The following is a 17,006-nucleotide window of genomic DNA, read 5'->3' on the forward strand; positions in this document are numbered from 1 at the left end:
TAGAGACATGACTACATTATCTGGCATTTTTTTCCATACCAAAACTACTCTAATTGGGAAGAAATGCAGCATTGGGTTTCTTTTGTTTAAGTTTTCCTCAAGTTTCAAGGGATGGTCACGTAGGCGTTCCTTATCATTTCTACATATGTCTTTAAGGCTGGTCACATTGTAATAATTAGTGAAGAGTCTATTTTATTAAGTGCATTTTATATGCTTAAACGTTAATTAATTTGACCATTTTTTAAATGATAAATATGATCCGGACAATAAATATGTAACAACTGCTTTATGGATCGGATAACTGATACTGGCAATGGCTGGTACATTTTTTATATCATAAGATGGCAAACGAGCGAGCTACCACCTGAACTCACACATACGCAATTTACCTTTAATCGACGGAGGAGTGGATGCACGGAAAGAAATTATTTTTCCTTTTTATGCATCCTCTCATACAGAAAGTCCACTTCCACTTCCCAACCTTTCCTTATAAGAAAAAGGGTGGGAAGTTAAAGAGGACAAAATTAAGCCTCCGCGACGCATCCTCATCAGCCGAAACGCGGAACTGCTTCCACTTGACGCCTGTTTTCAGTGTGGTGGTAGTATTTCACCGGACAATTCGTGCGAAGACGTTAAAGCGGGCTCTATCATTTTTTAAATATAACATAAACATTATAAGTACTTTTCATTTCCCTCGAAAGAATAGAAATAACAGTATATTTTATATAGATGTTTCGGCAGTGGACATATGATGTCATTTAAATATGTTAGAAGACCGTTTTTAGAAGCCATAGTTGTAGGTTATCAAGATACGCGTTTATTTACCTCTTGTATAAAGTGAAGTTTCTTTATAAAGCTATTTATATTAACTAACTGATTTATTTTATCGTTTATTGATAGTAGAGGGCGTATATTACATTATGAACTTTCTCTTAAGTTCAGGGAATCTTACTTCTTATCTTAATAATGATACATGTAGAATGTAGTCTAGAAGAACATTACTACTTATTTTTTTTTTATTCCCCTAGGACGGATTCGCCGGCGACAGCTAGTATGAAATAAATTTGATAAATTTTATGCAATTAACTTTAAAGAGATATGTCGTATATAATATCATCCCTTTCTTTCTCCTTGAATAAAACAGAGACAACATTTTTAATACAAATTTTATTACAGCAAATTTAAAGGTTGCAACTTTTTTCGTCTAAGACCTAATGGTGTCCGATATCCACTTCATATACTTTCTAACATCTGTGTAGATTTCTGGGCCGCATTCAGGCTTTGCTGTTATCAAAATACCATATAGAAGGTACTTATAAGAGTCAGGATATGAACCTTCCAGTATCAGTGGCGATCCAGGGATGGTCTCACAGTGTTTGGTGCCAATTCTTTGTGCACAAATGCTGTTATTTAACAAACCTGTTCTATCATTTATATGTCTGAAAAAAAAGCTTAATTTAAGACACACCACTTACTATATAATAATGGAAGATTAGAAATTAAAATTGATGGAACATATGGGTTACTAGCTGACGCCCGTAACTCCGTCCGCGCGGAATTAAAAAAGAACTTTAGCCTACGGGTTCTTCCAGTGTTTTATATCCGTTACCAATTTTATCGAGGTCCATGCAGTTCTGGAGATAACAAAAATCCTTCTATATATCTATTTATTTAAACATTCACACTTATAATATAAGTAAAATAGAAGCCATAAAATCATAAATAAAAAGCTTTTCAATTCCAAAACACGTATCCTATTTTCATCTCTCTCTTAATCTTTGGTAAAATCGAGACAAACATATTTTTGTACACTCACTTGTTTGTATAAAGAACACATCTTTCGTTTGTAGATATCGATGCATGAATTTTAAATTGCGTTTCCCTTTCATTTTCATCCCAATACGAAACTGTACCCATGTTTTCAGTTATATTCCTTTCTCTATGTTCTTCAAGAAGTGGCAGGCAAATTACACCAGCGCTTTCTAAAACAATTAAAGATGTTATTGTACGAGTTTTTTTAGTATAATAGTAACAGATCTTTCAGTAATTTACTAATATTTCTTGTACCATTCCAACTAAGCTCTATGTTTGTGCTAGGATATGGTTTACAATAGTCGAATGACGGGATTTGAACTCCCGACCATGAAATCGGAAATTCGTACACTTAATTATTAGGCCAGTGGTTCCCAAACTTATTTTGTCTACTGCCCACTTTGAGAATAAATATTTTTTAGCGCCCCCATATTAGAGTTCACGCAATCTTTTAATTCATATTAGTTGATATTCCCAAGTTGTTGAGAGTCGAGAGCTCATGCAGTCGTTGTCTAAGAGGCCTCCCAGCTAAAAAAAATTACGAATCACTCCCTAGGCCTCTACACAATGCTCCCATTTTCTTTCTGGGTCTCTTACCCCCCTTGAAACCTGCAGCGCCCACTATTTACAATTAAAATTTCTAAAAATTGGGAATTTATTGTCTAAATTACTTATCCATTTTGTATTTCTATTACACACTCGTGTTAACTAAAGGATTATTTCGTTGTTATTAATTTACCTTTTGATAAGTCCACTGGGTTTCTGAGACGTAAAAGAGCTATATTGTTTAATGTCCTTGAATTTATTGTATATTCTGGATGAGAGATCTGTTCTGATACGCCTATGTCCTGGGGAAAAAATATACGTTAATATTAGAGAAGCCAACAGCCTTTAATAGTCAGCCAAGAAATGTAGTTGACAATAACTCAAACTCTATCTCTCTCATTTAATGGAACCCTACTCTACTATGTTAAGACAATAATGTTTCCCTCTCCATTTTAATATAAAAATTAATTTATGAAGAATTTGGTGAGTACATAAAAATAATTACCTGTATGTCACGTTCGCAAATAGAATCTGCACAATCCAGTCTTTGGGTACGACCACCGATTCTTACACCGGCGATACGTCTGTTCATGACACAATCAGCTGATGTCAACACGTATCGCGAATTAATCAAGGTACCCATGCATTCGAATGAAAACGTACGATCCACTGCAATTTTAATTAAATATTATATAAATAAAATAAAGTTAGAACCTAACCAACTTACTTAATAACTATTTAACAATCCATTTAATAAAATAAAATATTAATAAAACGAATAATGTACTAAAATATATTATTAAAAGGAGTCCCTATAGACAAGGTCCCTAAGATACTGGCAGCGTTCCCCCTTTGGACAGCTAAACTAATTCTTTGTCCGTGGTATATTAACATTATATTATATTTTAAATTTAAAAGTAACTGTGAGGAATATTTGCTTCTATATAGAGATATAATATTTCTCAACAGAGAGTGTTGGTGTAAAAAATTATTTTTTCAACAAAAGAAAGTAAAAAAAAACTGACCATATCTTTTGTCAATTTCCATCAAAAAAAAAATTGACGTATTGAGAACCTCCTCTTTTTTTGAAAGTCGGTTAAAAAAGATCTATCCATATATATACGTCTAAAGAGCCTAACAACGCTTAGGTACTCCAGAAGCGTAAATTAGTCTGTATTCTGCCACCTTGAACACTGTAGAGATGTCTCAAAGTCAGTTACCAGTGCATATCTCTATCTCTTCTCTATCTATATATATAAAAGTCAATTGCTGTACGTCAGTAAATATTAGTAAATAAACTCGAGAACGGATGAACGGATTTATCTTATCTTGGTCTTGAAACGTTCGTGGAGGTCTAAAAGGTGAGAAAAATTCGAATAATTGGCGGAAACTAATTAAGTTTTTTTTTTCATTCCACGCGGACGGAGTCGATGCGACAGCTAGTTTAGAATAAAGATTTTTTTTGTATCTTACCATTGTTTTTGTACGCGATACGAACGACCCATGGAAACTCGTTATCCCATACGACATATCCCCCAAGCAGTCTACTATATTTTATTTGACCGCAATCCGTCGGTAAAAGGTGTACATTGCGATGATTAGTTATTTCATTTGTCAACGTTACGTTTTCGATTTCTTGATTATCAAAACTATCACAACAAACCTGTAAAATCTTACTAATATTATAAATGCGAAGGTTTATATAGATAGATATTTGTTACAAGGTATATAAGCTCAACGTATCTTGATGAAATTCGGCACAGATGTAGAACATAGTCTGGAAGAACATGTAGGGTACTAATTAAGTTTTTTCTAATCCCGCGTGGACGGAGTAGCGGACGATAGCTATTATTTTTAATAAATCAATAATATATAAAAACATCTAGTTATAAAACTGATAGTAGTAAGAATTTAAATTCCAAAGTTTACCTTAGGTTGTCTTAAACTCAAATCGAATCCGCAAACTTCTTTTCTTATAATCTCTAGCGTTTTTTTACTCTTATCACGAGATATTAATTGTAATAAGCTCGGACATTGGCTTGCAGGAATACAATTTTCACAAGTATCTGTAATTAAAATCAATGTTTAATAGATTTTAAAGAAAAAAAAATGGCTTTTAAACTGAGGATTTTGGTTTCAGAAACCCACAGCTAGTGATCCATTCGACAGGATACAACCCTAGTTTTGATATGTCTCTGCCCATATAGCGAAAAAGAATAAATATATTTTATTTTGTATAACGCGTATTAAAGGTATCGAACCTCCTTGGTAGCACGAAAGAGTTTGTTAACAGCCAAGAAGGTCGTACTGGCGGTAATACGACACCGCGAATAATATGAAAAAGAATAGAGTGAAAAAATGGTGGAATAATTGAGATAGTGAAAAATGAAGTTGTAAAATTACAATTTTACCCATTTCGTAATATCCTTAAAAATTGGCGTTTTAAATAATTATAAAGTTACTTACTTAAGCTGGTTATAACAGTTATAGACAATGATAAAAGTAATATAGTCACAAACATTTTTAAAACATTTGTTCACAACTCCTTTGAACTTATTTCAAGCGAATAACAAAAAAAATTTCCACGAGAACTATTTATACCGTTCAATAGCAAACATAATTATTACTTAATATTGCAATGGGTAAAACCGATTATGGTAACTTACTCTGGAATTACCAAAGCAGATGCTACACACATGTACACAGTTTTATGTTACTAATATTATAAATGCGAATGCTTAGATGGATGGATGTTTGTTTGAATTTATGTCCAGAACGGTTGCATGGAACTCGCTGAAATTTGGTATATATTTAGAACATAAACTGGAAGAACACATAGCTTACTAATTAAGTTTTCTGTAATCCTTGCAGATGGAGTCGAGGGCGACATCTATTCACAAATAGGACGATATTATCCTTAACGTATTGTTTAAGGAGTTTTAGCAGTTTAGCTTCTATTTACTACAAGGAAAAAGAATTTTACTTTAATTTAAATCACTGTACACATATTTAATTTCATTGCTAAATATTACAGAAGCTTTAGGAGACGGTTGCTAATCCATAACCGAATTCATCATTTCCTCGAGTCTCTTTAATTTTTTGATATTAAGACGCAAAGAACAATTTAAAAATTTACATTTTTCGCAGAACAGTTATGACTGACGAAAATAATTATATTTCTTATGAGATCTCTAAAAAGGTGTAACTCTTCATGGATGGGTTCGAAATGATGATAATAAATCACCTATACTTACATTATATAAATTAATAAAATTGGAGTGTCAGTATGTAACAAAAAAAATCGTAAACACCATGTATTTGCGTTGCTTATATGTTTGTCTGGCTGCAAATTCGCAATTATATCTCCGAAATTTCTTCTTTTTCTAATGCCTCTTCATTACTGGATGTTGGCCGTCAGCTCAGCGAACTCTTTCCTGTCCTATCCCAAGCGAAAAAGTTGTTCAACGTTGGCAATAGTGATCCATTCCCGGATATTTTTCAGGCACGACTTTCTCCACCTTCCAACTCGTGTTCTGCCTGCGATTTTGCCTATCATTATGAGTTGAAGTTCATATTTTTCGTGTCGCAAGACATGGCCCAACGGCTAACCAGCAATTGACGGAACTTTGGTAGATGCATGCGGACATTACATGGGCAATATTTTTTAAATTCGCTCTGATAAAGTCGCAGTTAGTTATAAATAAAACAATAATTATCTAAACTTACATTTATTTATATCTCGAAAATGAAACGTACAAATTAATTTGATATAATTTCTTATGGCTTAATAGTGTCCAATATCCATTTGATGTACCAAGAGACATCGGTATATACTCCGGGGAATAGGGACCCACATTTGCTTGGCCCGTGGGAGACAATTCCGTGCTGAATGTACTTGTATACATTGTCCACTTCCTCTGCCACCATCAGGGGACCACCGGAATCTCCCTTGCACGAATCCTTACCCAGCTCTCCCGCACAAAGTATGGTCTTCGTGATGTCTTCTTTACTGTTTCTGTAAGTGAATAAAAACCAGCTGTATATTAAAATTTTTCGATGCCCGTGTCGTTCAAAGTCTAATTTTGGAAAACATGTTACTACTGAAATCCTAAGTTTCATCTCATTTTATTTTATTTAGGAATTAAGAAATCGTTTTTGACCGGGCGAAGAGATGAATAGCAAAAAGTATTTTCTTCTATTTATCCCCTTATCTCCCATTAAAAGTAAGATTAAACTTGTATGTACATCACGATGAAAATGTTTTGTTGCCATGACAAGGTTCAAACTTTATGGTGTCAAATGATACTACTGCAGGTGGAATTGATATTTGAAGATATCTATACCTTTAATCGTACAAGGAGGGGACACACAAAAATAGGATATTTCCCCTCTCTAAGAGTCCCCACCTCCACCAAATCTAAGAAGGAGAGAGAGGGAGAGAAGTAGAGAAAAGGAAAGTAAGAAATCTGGCACACACACTCTTACGCCTATCTCTAACGTGGTGGTATTGCACCGATTGTGCTACCTAATAAAGATGTTGGAAGGAAATATGAGGCTAACCTAAGAAGGTCATCATTCACGTACCTGCCGTAGTACTGCTTGCAGTTGTCGCTGGAGCGTATGGGCACGGTAACTTTGAGCAGAAGCGTGGAAACGGTGTTGTTGTCAGTCAAACCCCAGCCGGCAACCACAGCCCTCTCCTCGTCAAGATTGCGTTCCCTTAGATTCTTCGATGTTGGCAAACATATGGTACCGTAGTTTCCTAACAAAATTAATTTATTTATTTTAAGAATATTTTTTAAGAAACATGAATTTCTGTTTGGTTTATGGTTGTTACTTACTGCGCGAAAGGTCTGCTGGTCTCTTCAGTCTAAGTAGCGCGATATCGTGACGGACAACAGGCGGGCCTTGGTATGAAGGATAAATAATTCGTTCCGATACCCCAATGTCCTGTAAAGATTGGATTTTTTTTATTTACTTATTTATTCATTTGACAAGAGGAATGAAATCTTAAACTAATTATATCTTATTCGTGTTGAAAGGTTACGTGGCTTCCTGTTAAGGTTTTCTTCAAAACTTAAGGTGTTCCTAAAATCGAATTTAGGAGGTGGAAGCTATTGACTGGCAATTACATATTCAAGACTTACATGTTATTAACCACCAATGAATTCAATCGTAAGTAATAACTGCACATTACTCAACTTTATCCAAGAAAAGAATTATCTTATTCAGAAAGTTATAATTAAAGTAATGAGATTGAATGTGGATGGCTACAAGGGTAGAGGAAGACCAAAAAAAGTATGGAATGACTGTGTGAAAGAGGATATGCGTAAGAAGGGGGTAGACTCGGATATGACGGCTGATAGAGATGTATGGAGGAGTAGTACATGCTGTGCCGACCCTCGATAGGGATAAGGGCAGGTTGATGATGATGAGAAAGTTATAATTATCTAACCCAGTCCTTCCTAAAGTAGGCGATATCGCCCCCTTGTGGGCGCTGCAGGTTACAGGAAAAGTTTCGTTTAGAATTCTCTGTTAATATGCATATGTAGGTCACAATAATTAATTAGCTTCTCAAAATGGGCAGTAGACAAAATAAGTTTGGTAACAACTGATCTAACCAAATATTAACGCCTTGTAGCTCTATCTAATAAAACCAAGGATGATAAAAAGGCGAAACATTTTTAATGTCTTTTGATCTCTATGGTATGTGAATTTTCGAACCTGATAATGAGACTCGCATATATCGGTGTCCTTTTCGCAATCAACTTTGGATGAATAATCATGATCACCAATTCTCACTCCAGCAATCTTCTTATCTCTAACACAGTGAGCCGCCGTCATCACATACAACGAGTTTATCAGGCTACCTCCGCAGAGAAACTGTTTGCCGATACCTGTATTAAGAAAAGAAGTTTTTAATCCTCCATATTTTTAGACATTATTAGTAAGAATCCTTTAGCGCGAATGGCGCGCTTTCGTTACCAATTCAAGTGTCAGATTAATTGGTTAGGGGACATAAACGTTGACATTTAAATACGGCTAGTGTTGCGCCAATACACCGGTCAGTGTCGGATTTTCTTCCCAACAATATAGAAATAAATTGAAAAAATCTTTTAGTAGGGACTCGTCATAGATGGAACAGTACTATAATTATTTTATTTAATAAGTAAGTCGGTCTATTAAGGTCTGTAAATGAGAGCTCCTGTTTCCTATTACTTAAACATTATTCATTGCCACTATGAGAGATGACAGAACACATGAGAAATCTAAGGTGCTGTTTAAGTAACTCTCTTTAAATATTAAAAATGTGTCAGAATTATTATTAAGGTATGGGTTTGACATACGTGTTTCATAGGATATGAGTACTATCCAGGGGAATTCGTATAACTTGGCGGCCTCTCCACCGACAATCTGGCTACCCTCTATCTCTCCGCACTCGCTCGGTAGTAAGTTCAAGTTAGGATGGTTATCGATCTCTTCCTGGGATGGCGGGAACGCGGAGCAGCATACCTTGAAAAAAACGAATTAACAGATTATTTTGATGGTAGATTAATATTTTTATCGCACTACTAGGGTTAATCGTCTGTTACCGGTAAATACCAAAATACACGTTTGATTGTATGATTGTCAGTTTTTTAGTAATACGTATAATGTGTTCTATTCTGAAGGCCACACGTGAGAAGTTTATAAATGAAATACATCTCACTCTTCAAGGTCATTCGGTTAGAAGTCTGTTTTACTATTCACCTTTGGGATACTGTTGACATACTCGGAAGAACAAATGGAACTCCTGATAATCTCCTCCGTGCGCTTGTTCTTGTGGTTGGCGACTTGATAGACCGCTCCCGGACAGGCGCTTAGCAGTATGCAGTCATCGCACGTCCCTGGAAATACGTTCAAGCTTATTAAGTGTATGTTAAAATATTATTGTCACTTGTTTCGATTAAGATATGATGAAATGTAAAGTTCGCGAATTTATATACAGTGATGTATTCCGATAGGAAACAACAATCTAACTAATATTATAAATGTGAAAGTTTAGATCGATAGTTGAACGTTAAAAGGTATCTCCAGAACGGCTCAATAAATGTCGGTGTTTGGCATAGTGAAGAACGCATAGGCTACCTAATTAGTTATTAATTCCGCGCGGACAGAGTGGCCGGCAAAAGCTTGTAATATACAACTAAAAATGAATATTGTGAAATGTATATATATCATCATATTTGTCCGTGTTTCCAAATATTTGATTTATAAAACACTGCTTTTAATAACTATTTTTGAATGTTATATAAAAATTAATTGCTGTTCGTTAGTCTCGCTAAAACTTAAAAAGGACTGAACGGGTTTATCTTATGTTAGTCTTGAAATGTTCGTTAAAGTCTATGGAAGGTTTAAAAGGTGAGAAAAATTCTAATAATTGCCGGGAACTAATTATTTTTTTTTTATTCCGCGCGGAAGGAGTCGCGGGCTATAACTAGTATTATATGTTTATATCTATAGAAGAACATACATATACTTAAATACTACTGTTGAGTTTACATTTTCCTGTTGCAGATCTTGTCCTGTACATTTCAAGACTTCGTAATGGCATTTATAAATCTATACCTACAATGTTGGATTTTGTGACGAGCGTGGGAATTTGTAAGTTTATACGTGGTATTATTTTTTGTTGATTGAGGATCCATTTTTTTTTAATTTTTTTTAAGAATATGAATATAGTGTATTCTTAACTAATCGTGCGAAGTTTATTGTGACTTTAAAGTTTTAATAATTTTTTTCTGCTTTTTTTAAAATATTTTCTATAATATTTTTCGGTAATAATAACTTTATACATACATAAATTAATTCGGGCAAGTTTAAAAAAACATGCAATGTTAGCTTCGACTAAGGTTTTTGCAACATTTTCCTGGTCGCCTTGTAGATTATTCATAAAACCGGTGTAACTTGTTGAACATCAACTAAATATAATTGTTGTCTGACTTTGTAACTGATTGTTTTGATTTTGGAATGAATTTATTAATTTTATTATAAACTACCCAAACTATTGTATCAATATGCCAATGTCAAAATAAAAAAAAACAAAATGGTATCATACTTATAGTTTAAGCATTAATAGACTAATGGGTATAGACTATAGATCTAGCGGTTGTGGGTTCGAATCCCGGCATTCGACTACTGTCTTCAACCAGATCCGAACACAAACTTTTTTAAGCTTATCTGTTGTTAGAAGAAATAAAAAAAATAATTGATTATAATGCCATAGTGTCATTTTTCTCATGTAACCTTTTCCGTATTTATTATGGTGCATTTCACGTAGCAACGAAAAAAAGGTCAAACAGATCTTGTTCGTATATTGATTAAATAAACGAAATACGAATACAGGTATCTCATTAATATATTATTTAGCTTCTTACTTAGCTATTTAATTTAATTTCAAATTGACGAAATTTGTGATAAAGCTTTTTGGAATGTATTTTCTACTAATACTTAATTTTTATAAAAAATTAACTAATATAATTAATTAAGAATTGTTAGTTACGTTTGTAAGTACATAATAAGAACAATATATGGTTATATTACACATGATTAAGGCATTCGAATATAAAGATCAGCAAAATATTACTGAGGTAACAAAAAGCGATACATTTTTCTAACCCATAAAGTCTTAACAGATTGAATTTCTTTCAAATTAAGTGGCGACAAAAAAGTATTTACTGTAAATATTTACTACAAATATAACTTAAAATTCACTAATTATTTTTTAATATAACGACTTCTTAAGACAAAGAACACAGTCTTACGAGGATGAAGTGCAAAAAAAAAAACAAAAAAAATTATATTAAAAATCATAGAATAAACTTTACATATTTTGAAAGAAAAATATTACTTACTTGGAACTAATTGGCCACTTGCAGATACAATTATTAATAATAACACTGTTAACATGTTTCTTAACATGTTTAATATTTTTCTTGTTTTAAATGGTCAAACACGTGAGTCCTTCACGGAGTTCCCGCGGCTACTGACGTACTGACCACGGCTACCTTCAGTAAAGATGTAAGTAAGTACATTATGTATTTATATATGCATGTATATAGTGTTTAGTCATGATGTGGAATTAAAGTTTCATATCTGTAAATAAGGTAGCATTTTTCCTCTTATTTTTTAATTTGAATTTATTATTTCGCTCATTAATAGTTAGCTTTTTACATAACTGCTAATTTTTTTTTCAGCTAAAAATCCAGCCATAAAACTATAGACTATTTTAAAACAAATACTTAATCTAATAATTATATTATATGTAGGAAAGATGTGCATTTCTGTATGTAAGGAATCAACTCCGAAACTTCTGGTTCTATTTCCAAAATTAGTCTGTAATTTATAATCTACTTTATTGCTGAGTGACATGGATTATTTTTATTACTCATCATCAGCTCACTATACGTCCCCACCGAGGGGCTCGGAGCCTACCCTAAGTTAAGGGTGATCTCGTGTAGAACTTACTATAGAAATGATCCTATGAAGTAAGGTCTTAAGTTAAGGGTGATTAAGCCATAGTCAACCACACTGGCCTAATGCGGGTTGGTTGACTTCACAAATATCTTTGAATTTCTTCTCAGATATGTGCAGGTTGCATCACGATGTTTTCCTTCACAAGTATAAAGGTTTATCTGGTTTATTTGGATATCTGTGAAAGGTGTACGTATAGCATATTCTGGAAGAACACTTAGGTAATGATTCCTGAAATATGTGTACGGTTGCAGTAAGATGCGTTTGTTGTTTGTTTCACATATTTCCTCGATAACTCCTCAATATGGATAACAATTAAGATAGTTTTCGGTTCAAATTTAATAGTAATGCAAAAAGGACATTCCCAATACAAATCTGACAATATTGATGGCGAATTAAAAATGACAGGATATATGTAATTGTTTAGTACTACATAAACACATAGCTTAGATATATACAGTTAAAAGAAATAATATGTGTCATGCATACGCTAGGATGCAACATGGAAATCCCAAACTTCTGATATGAGACAGTGGTATTTTATTAATTAAATCCAAAAATGTTGTGCTAATATTCTGCACTTACACTTATTTTACTAGCTGTCGCCCGCGACTAAGTCCGGGCGGAATTAAAAAAAACTTAATTAGTAGCCTATGTGTTTCAGGCTAAGTTCTACATGTATGCAAAATTTCAGCGAGATCCATGCAATCGTTTTGGAGATATCTTCTAACAAACATTCATCCATCCGTCTAAGTATTCGCATTTATAATATTAGTAAGAAGTAAGATTTACGTAGTGTTTTTGTATTAGTATATTTGCAATTTAAGCTGATAGAATCTGGATGACCGGTATTTTTTTTTAAATTGTGTTTATTGGAAATTATATTTAAGTACGAATTACTAATAAAATGATGAAATATGAATAATATTTTTCGATCATACCGATAGAAAAAGTTAAGTTTATGTTTAAGTTGATTATCGATAAAACACGAATAAAATGACATTTTCTAAAAATGATTCCTAGCTAGATCGATATATCAGCCCCAAAATCCCCTGTATACTAAATTTTATGAAAATCGTTGGAGCCGATTCCGAGATTCCAATTATATATATACAAGAATTGCTCATTTAAAGATATAAGATAAGATATTTTCCTTATTAAGACAAAGGCCTAAAAGTTGGACTTATTAATGTAACTATGAGATATACAATATCAATAATATTTGTAATATAAAAACAGAATAATTAAATTATGATTTGATCGAGGGGGAATTTTTTATGTCAGCTGACTCAAATGATGAGTTTATTAGTTGTAATTTATCCTTGTGAACTTAATAGATGTTAAACCGGTATTTGTAACTTGATGTTTTTACTTAAATATATAAAACTAATATAAATATATAATCATTTTACACATAAATTTTAGTTGCAACGTTAGTAAGTAAAATGATTTTGAATTTTGTATCACCTAAACTGTTAAGAAGAAATTCCCAAACTTTAATTTACCGTTTCCAATTTTTCCATTATGTTAGGAAGAAAATTCGAAAATGTGGCAGTGTATTGACTCAACGCTAGCCTAATTAAAACGTCGACGTTTATGTCCCCTCACTTTTTATTCTGACACTGGACTTTGTAATGAAAGCACGTTATTCGCGCCAAGTGATTCTATCTAAAAATTAGTAGAATTATTTGTAAACCAACAAACAATTAACAATTGAATACTGATTACGGTTTATATTTTTACCTGATGTCATTTTAATAGGAATTAAATGGTGTTAACGCCCTCAACTTGCATTGCTTCAAAAAGAACGTAATAAAATAATTAAAAATTGCTTTATGAATTATGTTACGTTATCTACGTAAGCATAATATTTGGGATTAAGATTAATAATATTATTTTTTAGTTTGGTATAAGTATATATATATATATTTATATGGTCGCTATTTAAGTACAACATTATTACCGGTTTGATCGTTGAAAACTATGAGTTAATTTCTGTTCTTAAAATCAAAGTTTTGTTTGTCACGAAAACCCCTAAACATACGTTAGTCACATTACTGATGTAAGTCATTCCAATTATTAATAATTTGACGTCAGTAAGGAAATTGTGAAATAAAATATTGTATAGCAGGTAATGTATATAATGTGAGCGTCGGTGGCTCAGGGGTTAAAGCACTTGACTGGTAATCTGCAGGTCCAAGGTTCGAATCCCGCCATGTACTAATGTGTTTTTCGATATTCGATTTACATATGTACATTTTTTCGACGTTCTTACGGTGAAGGAAACAGTGTGATGCAAGCTGCACAACATATCTGCGAATAAATTCAAAGATATGTGTGAAGTCAACCAACCAGCACATGGCCAGCGTGATTGACTATGGCCTAGTCACCCCTAAATATGGGTAGGCTCCGAGCTCCTCAGTGGGGACGTATAGTGAGCCGATGAGAAATGAATATGAATTTAACTGGTAATGCTCAATTTAAATTTCATTAAATCGCACTCATAATTAAATGTCATATTATACTCTACCACAGATAAAACAATACCATACTAGAACTATAATTTACTAGTACCATTCTACGCATTGTTCTATTTGATGTTTTTCTAATAATACATATTTAAATGGATTTACATAGAACGGCAATTACGACCACTGTGACTACGATCTACTTACACTAGTTAGGTGCTAAAAATTATAAAGATTATTCTGAGATATTGGCCTAACCCTACTTTTTATAAATTATACTTAATATTCGCAGACGAAGAATTGCTATTATATTTTTGAAGGTTCATTTTTAAAAAAATTATACAAAACAAAATTATTGATATTTGCAGTCGAAACAAATAAATCCAAAGCAATATTCAATCAGCATATATAAATCGATTATCAAATAAATCTTATTCTACTAAGATTAATCTTGACGATTGATTTTAATCTCTACGTCTATAATAACGGAGTATGTAATAGAAAGAGGTTGTAACATGGCATGTAACAGTTGCCAATTGAAGGGACTTAGGCAGGACCGTTATTTGATTGGTCGTGACTTATCTATCATGATTAATTTGGAGAGATAGAGCCCTATGTTCGCTTCACACAACAAATAGCAATGTAAACACTTTTGTTAAAATCTCTTGATGTAGAAAAGGCATTAAAATTTATGTCTGAAAGTTAAACTTTTCGAAAATAAGGTATTTTATTTTTAATTCGTTCATTATATATAGCATCTTAGCTTAATGACAACTTAATTTTGTAAAAAATTAAAAAGTAAGAACATCGGGATTCGTACCCAGAAACTGCACACAAGTCAAGTGTGTAACCCCTGAGGGAGTGTCGAAAAATACCTTAAAAGGTTAAAAATCCAGGTTACAGAGGAAATTCCTTTAGGACAAGCTTATGTTCAGTTAAACTGTCAACGGACTAAATCGAAGCTACTACCTTTCACGCGTCCTAACTCATAGCATTAAAAGTTATTTGTAAAGTAAAAGAAGTGCAGTTAGCAATAAACATTACTTGCTGCAGTCATAAATTGTTAAATTAGCCAAAGGCGCCGCAGCGACGCCCTGGCTATTTACGTTCACTGGAATTAGTAGCTATTGAGATTAACTCGCTCACATAGTTTACCAGTACCTACCGATATATCAGACAATATATTTCTAAGTATTTGGTTACATTAACCACTAATGTTACGTTCAGATTAACTTTGGTGTAGCTCTGTCAGGGTTAACTTCATTTGTTATTTGACATTTAACCTTATGATAGCCGTGGTTGCATTCGGTTTTACGTGTCTTCAAAGGGTCATAATGAAATGTTAAATATTATGTTGCCTGTCTTAAATTGGCTTTCTTCTTTTGTCTGGTTATCGTTCGTGTCTGATGCTAAACTCCCCGTTTAAGACATATTGTTATCTCTGTTTTGTAAAAGATGAAAGACAAGGATGACTGTATGTTTTATATGGAGATTTTGGTTTAAGAAACCCACGGTTAGTTACTTATTTCAATACGGTATAAGAATATTTTTAGTGAAAGTGTAACCGTGAATAAAGACGCATTTCCTCTATTTGTGTTGCCTAATGCGATATGAAACATCTCCATTGTGAGATTTGGGTGTTCATGTTTATCATAGAGCCATAATTCTTTGTTTGATATGTCTTCGTACACGCGTCGAGTGTGGCCCTACATTGATTGTTTGTATAACTATTTCTAATGCGTTGCATTTAGCCGTATGATGGTCGGAATACAAAAATAGTTTTTAAGTAAATAAACTTATCCTTCGTCACAGAAATATACTGGTATATAGTTTTTTTTATGCAAATGTCAATATTTATGCAAACTAGACACTTTTTTGTCACCCTATACTTTGGTCGGATCTGGCTGTAATTGTGTACACTGGCACCACTAAATAGTCGGGTTTGTTATCGATGCGGACACTAGACCGATCATCATCATCATCACCAGCTCACTATACGTCCCCACCGAGAGGCTCGGAGGCTACCCTAAGTTAAGGGTTAGATCGATCGGCCAACTGTAACTAACAAGCCTAACTAATTGTTATATATTTTCTTTTAAAGGGAATAAAGGGATGATAGATGTTATTGTACAAGTTTTTGGCAGTGGAAACTGACACTAGATGAGTTATAGAAAGCCTAACGTTAAGTTTACTGATATATGTAAGAATTTCTTTATCTATTCTAACTAACGCATGTTAAGCATTATATGTTGAGATGCTATTAAATATTGCAAAAAACAGCCTTAAAACTATGTCCCCATTAATATACACAATCATAAAACATATTTTTATACAACCGGTTCTTTTCAACATTCGTGTTACAAATTCAGTATGTTACGGAGCGTCTCGGTGTAACGACGTGTCTTGCGTGGATTTTCCCGCGACATTTTTCGTTGAATATTAACAGAAAAATATTCTGGAATATTAAATAAATTGTTTCACGTGTCTGTTACGGAATATTTTTGTGGTAAAGGTGATCTAAATTTTAATTATGTGATATATTGACCGTGAAAATAATATTGTGTTTTAATTTTATGTGTATATATTATTTAAAGTTGATGGAATAAAAATCTTAATTTTCTACAGAATGTAAGTAAAATAACAATAAAATATTGTAATGAACAAATT

General features: G+C 33.1%; 2 protein-coding genes across 2 annotated transcripts; both read right to left on the bottom strand.

Annotated features, from left to right (window-relative positions):
* Window positions 1-1,158: 1,158 nt before the first annotated feature.
* On the bottom strand, window positions 1,159-4,909 carry LOC106120105 (serine protease easter-like). The gene is made up of 7 exons (XM_013315306.1): window positions 4,825-4,909; window positions 4,288-4,424; window positions 3,832-4,021; window positions 2,864-3,027; window positions 2,552-2,660; window positions 1,817-1,982; window positions 1,159-1,439 (listed from the first exon to the last, which is right to left on the bottom strand). The coding sequence occupies exons 1-7, from the start codon at window positions 4,877-4,879 to the stop codon at window positions 1,205-1,207; spliced, it is 1,056 nt and encodes a 351-aa protein (XP_013170760.1). The 5' UTR covers window positions 4,880-4,909; the 3' UTR covers window positions 1,159-1,204.
* A 1,195-nt stretch (window positions 4,910-6,104) lies between these two features.
* Window positions 6,105-11,335, bottom strand: LOC106120104 (venom protease-like). The gene is given in 7 exon segments (NM_001312470.1): window positions 6,105-6,373; window positions 6,943-7,120; window positions 7,200-7,308; window positions 8,083-8,255; window positions 8,706-8,871; window positions 9,109-9,245; window positions 11,253-11,335. Coding segments are annotated over 7 exon segments (1,056 nt in total). The 5' UTR covers window positions 11,308-11,335; the 3' UTR covers window positions 6,105-6,135.
* Between the last annotated feature and the right edge of the window lie 5,671 nt (window positions 11,336-17,006).

Source organism: Papilio xuthus, unplaced genomic scaffold, assembly GCF_000836235.2.
Source record: "Papilio xuthus unplaced genomic scaffold, Pxut_1.1 DF826961.1, whole genome shotgun sequence".
NCBI lineage: Eukaryota > Metazoa > Arthropoda > Insecta > Lepidoptera > Papilionidae > Papilio > Papilio xuthus.

Bases quoted from the DNA above. Each gene is read 5' to 3' on its own strand.
- LOC106120105 (XM_013315306.1), bottom strand. From the start codon at position 4,879: ATGTTTGTGACTATATTACTTTTATCATTGTCTATAACTGTTATAACC. The intron at 1,983-2,551 runs GTAAATTAATAA...TAATTGTTTTAG, and splicing joins CCCAGTGGACTTATCAAAAG to AAAGCGCTGGTGTAATTTGC. The intron at 1,440-1,816 runs GTGAGTGTACAA...CTTTTTTTTCAG, and splicing joins TGTGTTCTTTATACAAACAA to ACATATAAATGATAGAACAG.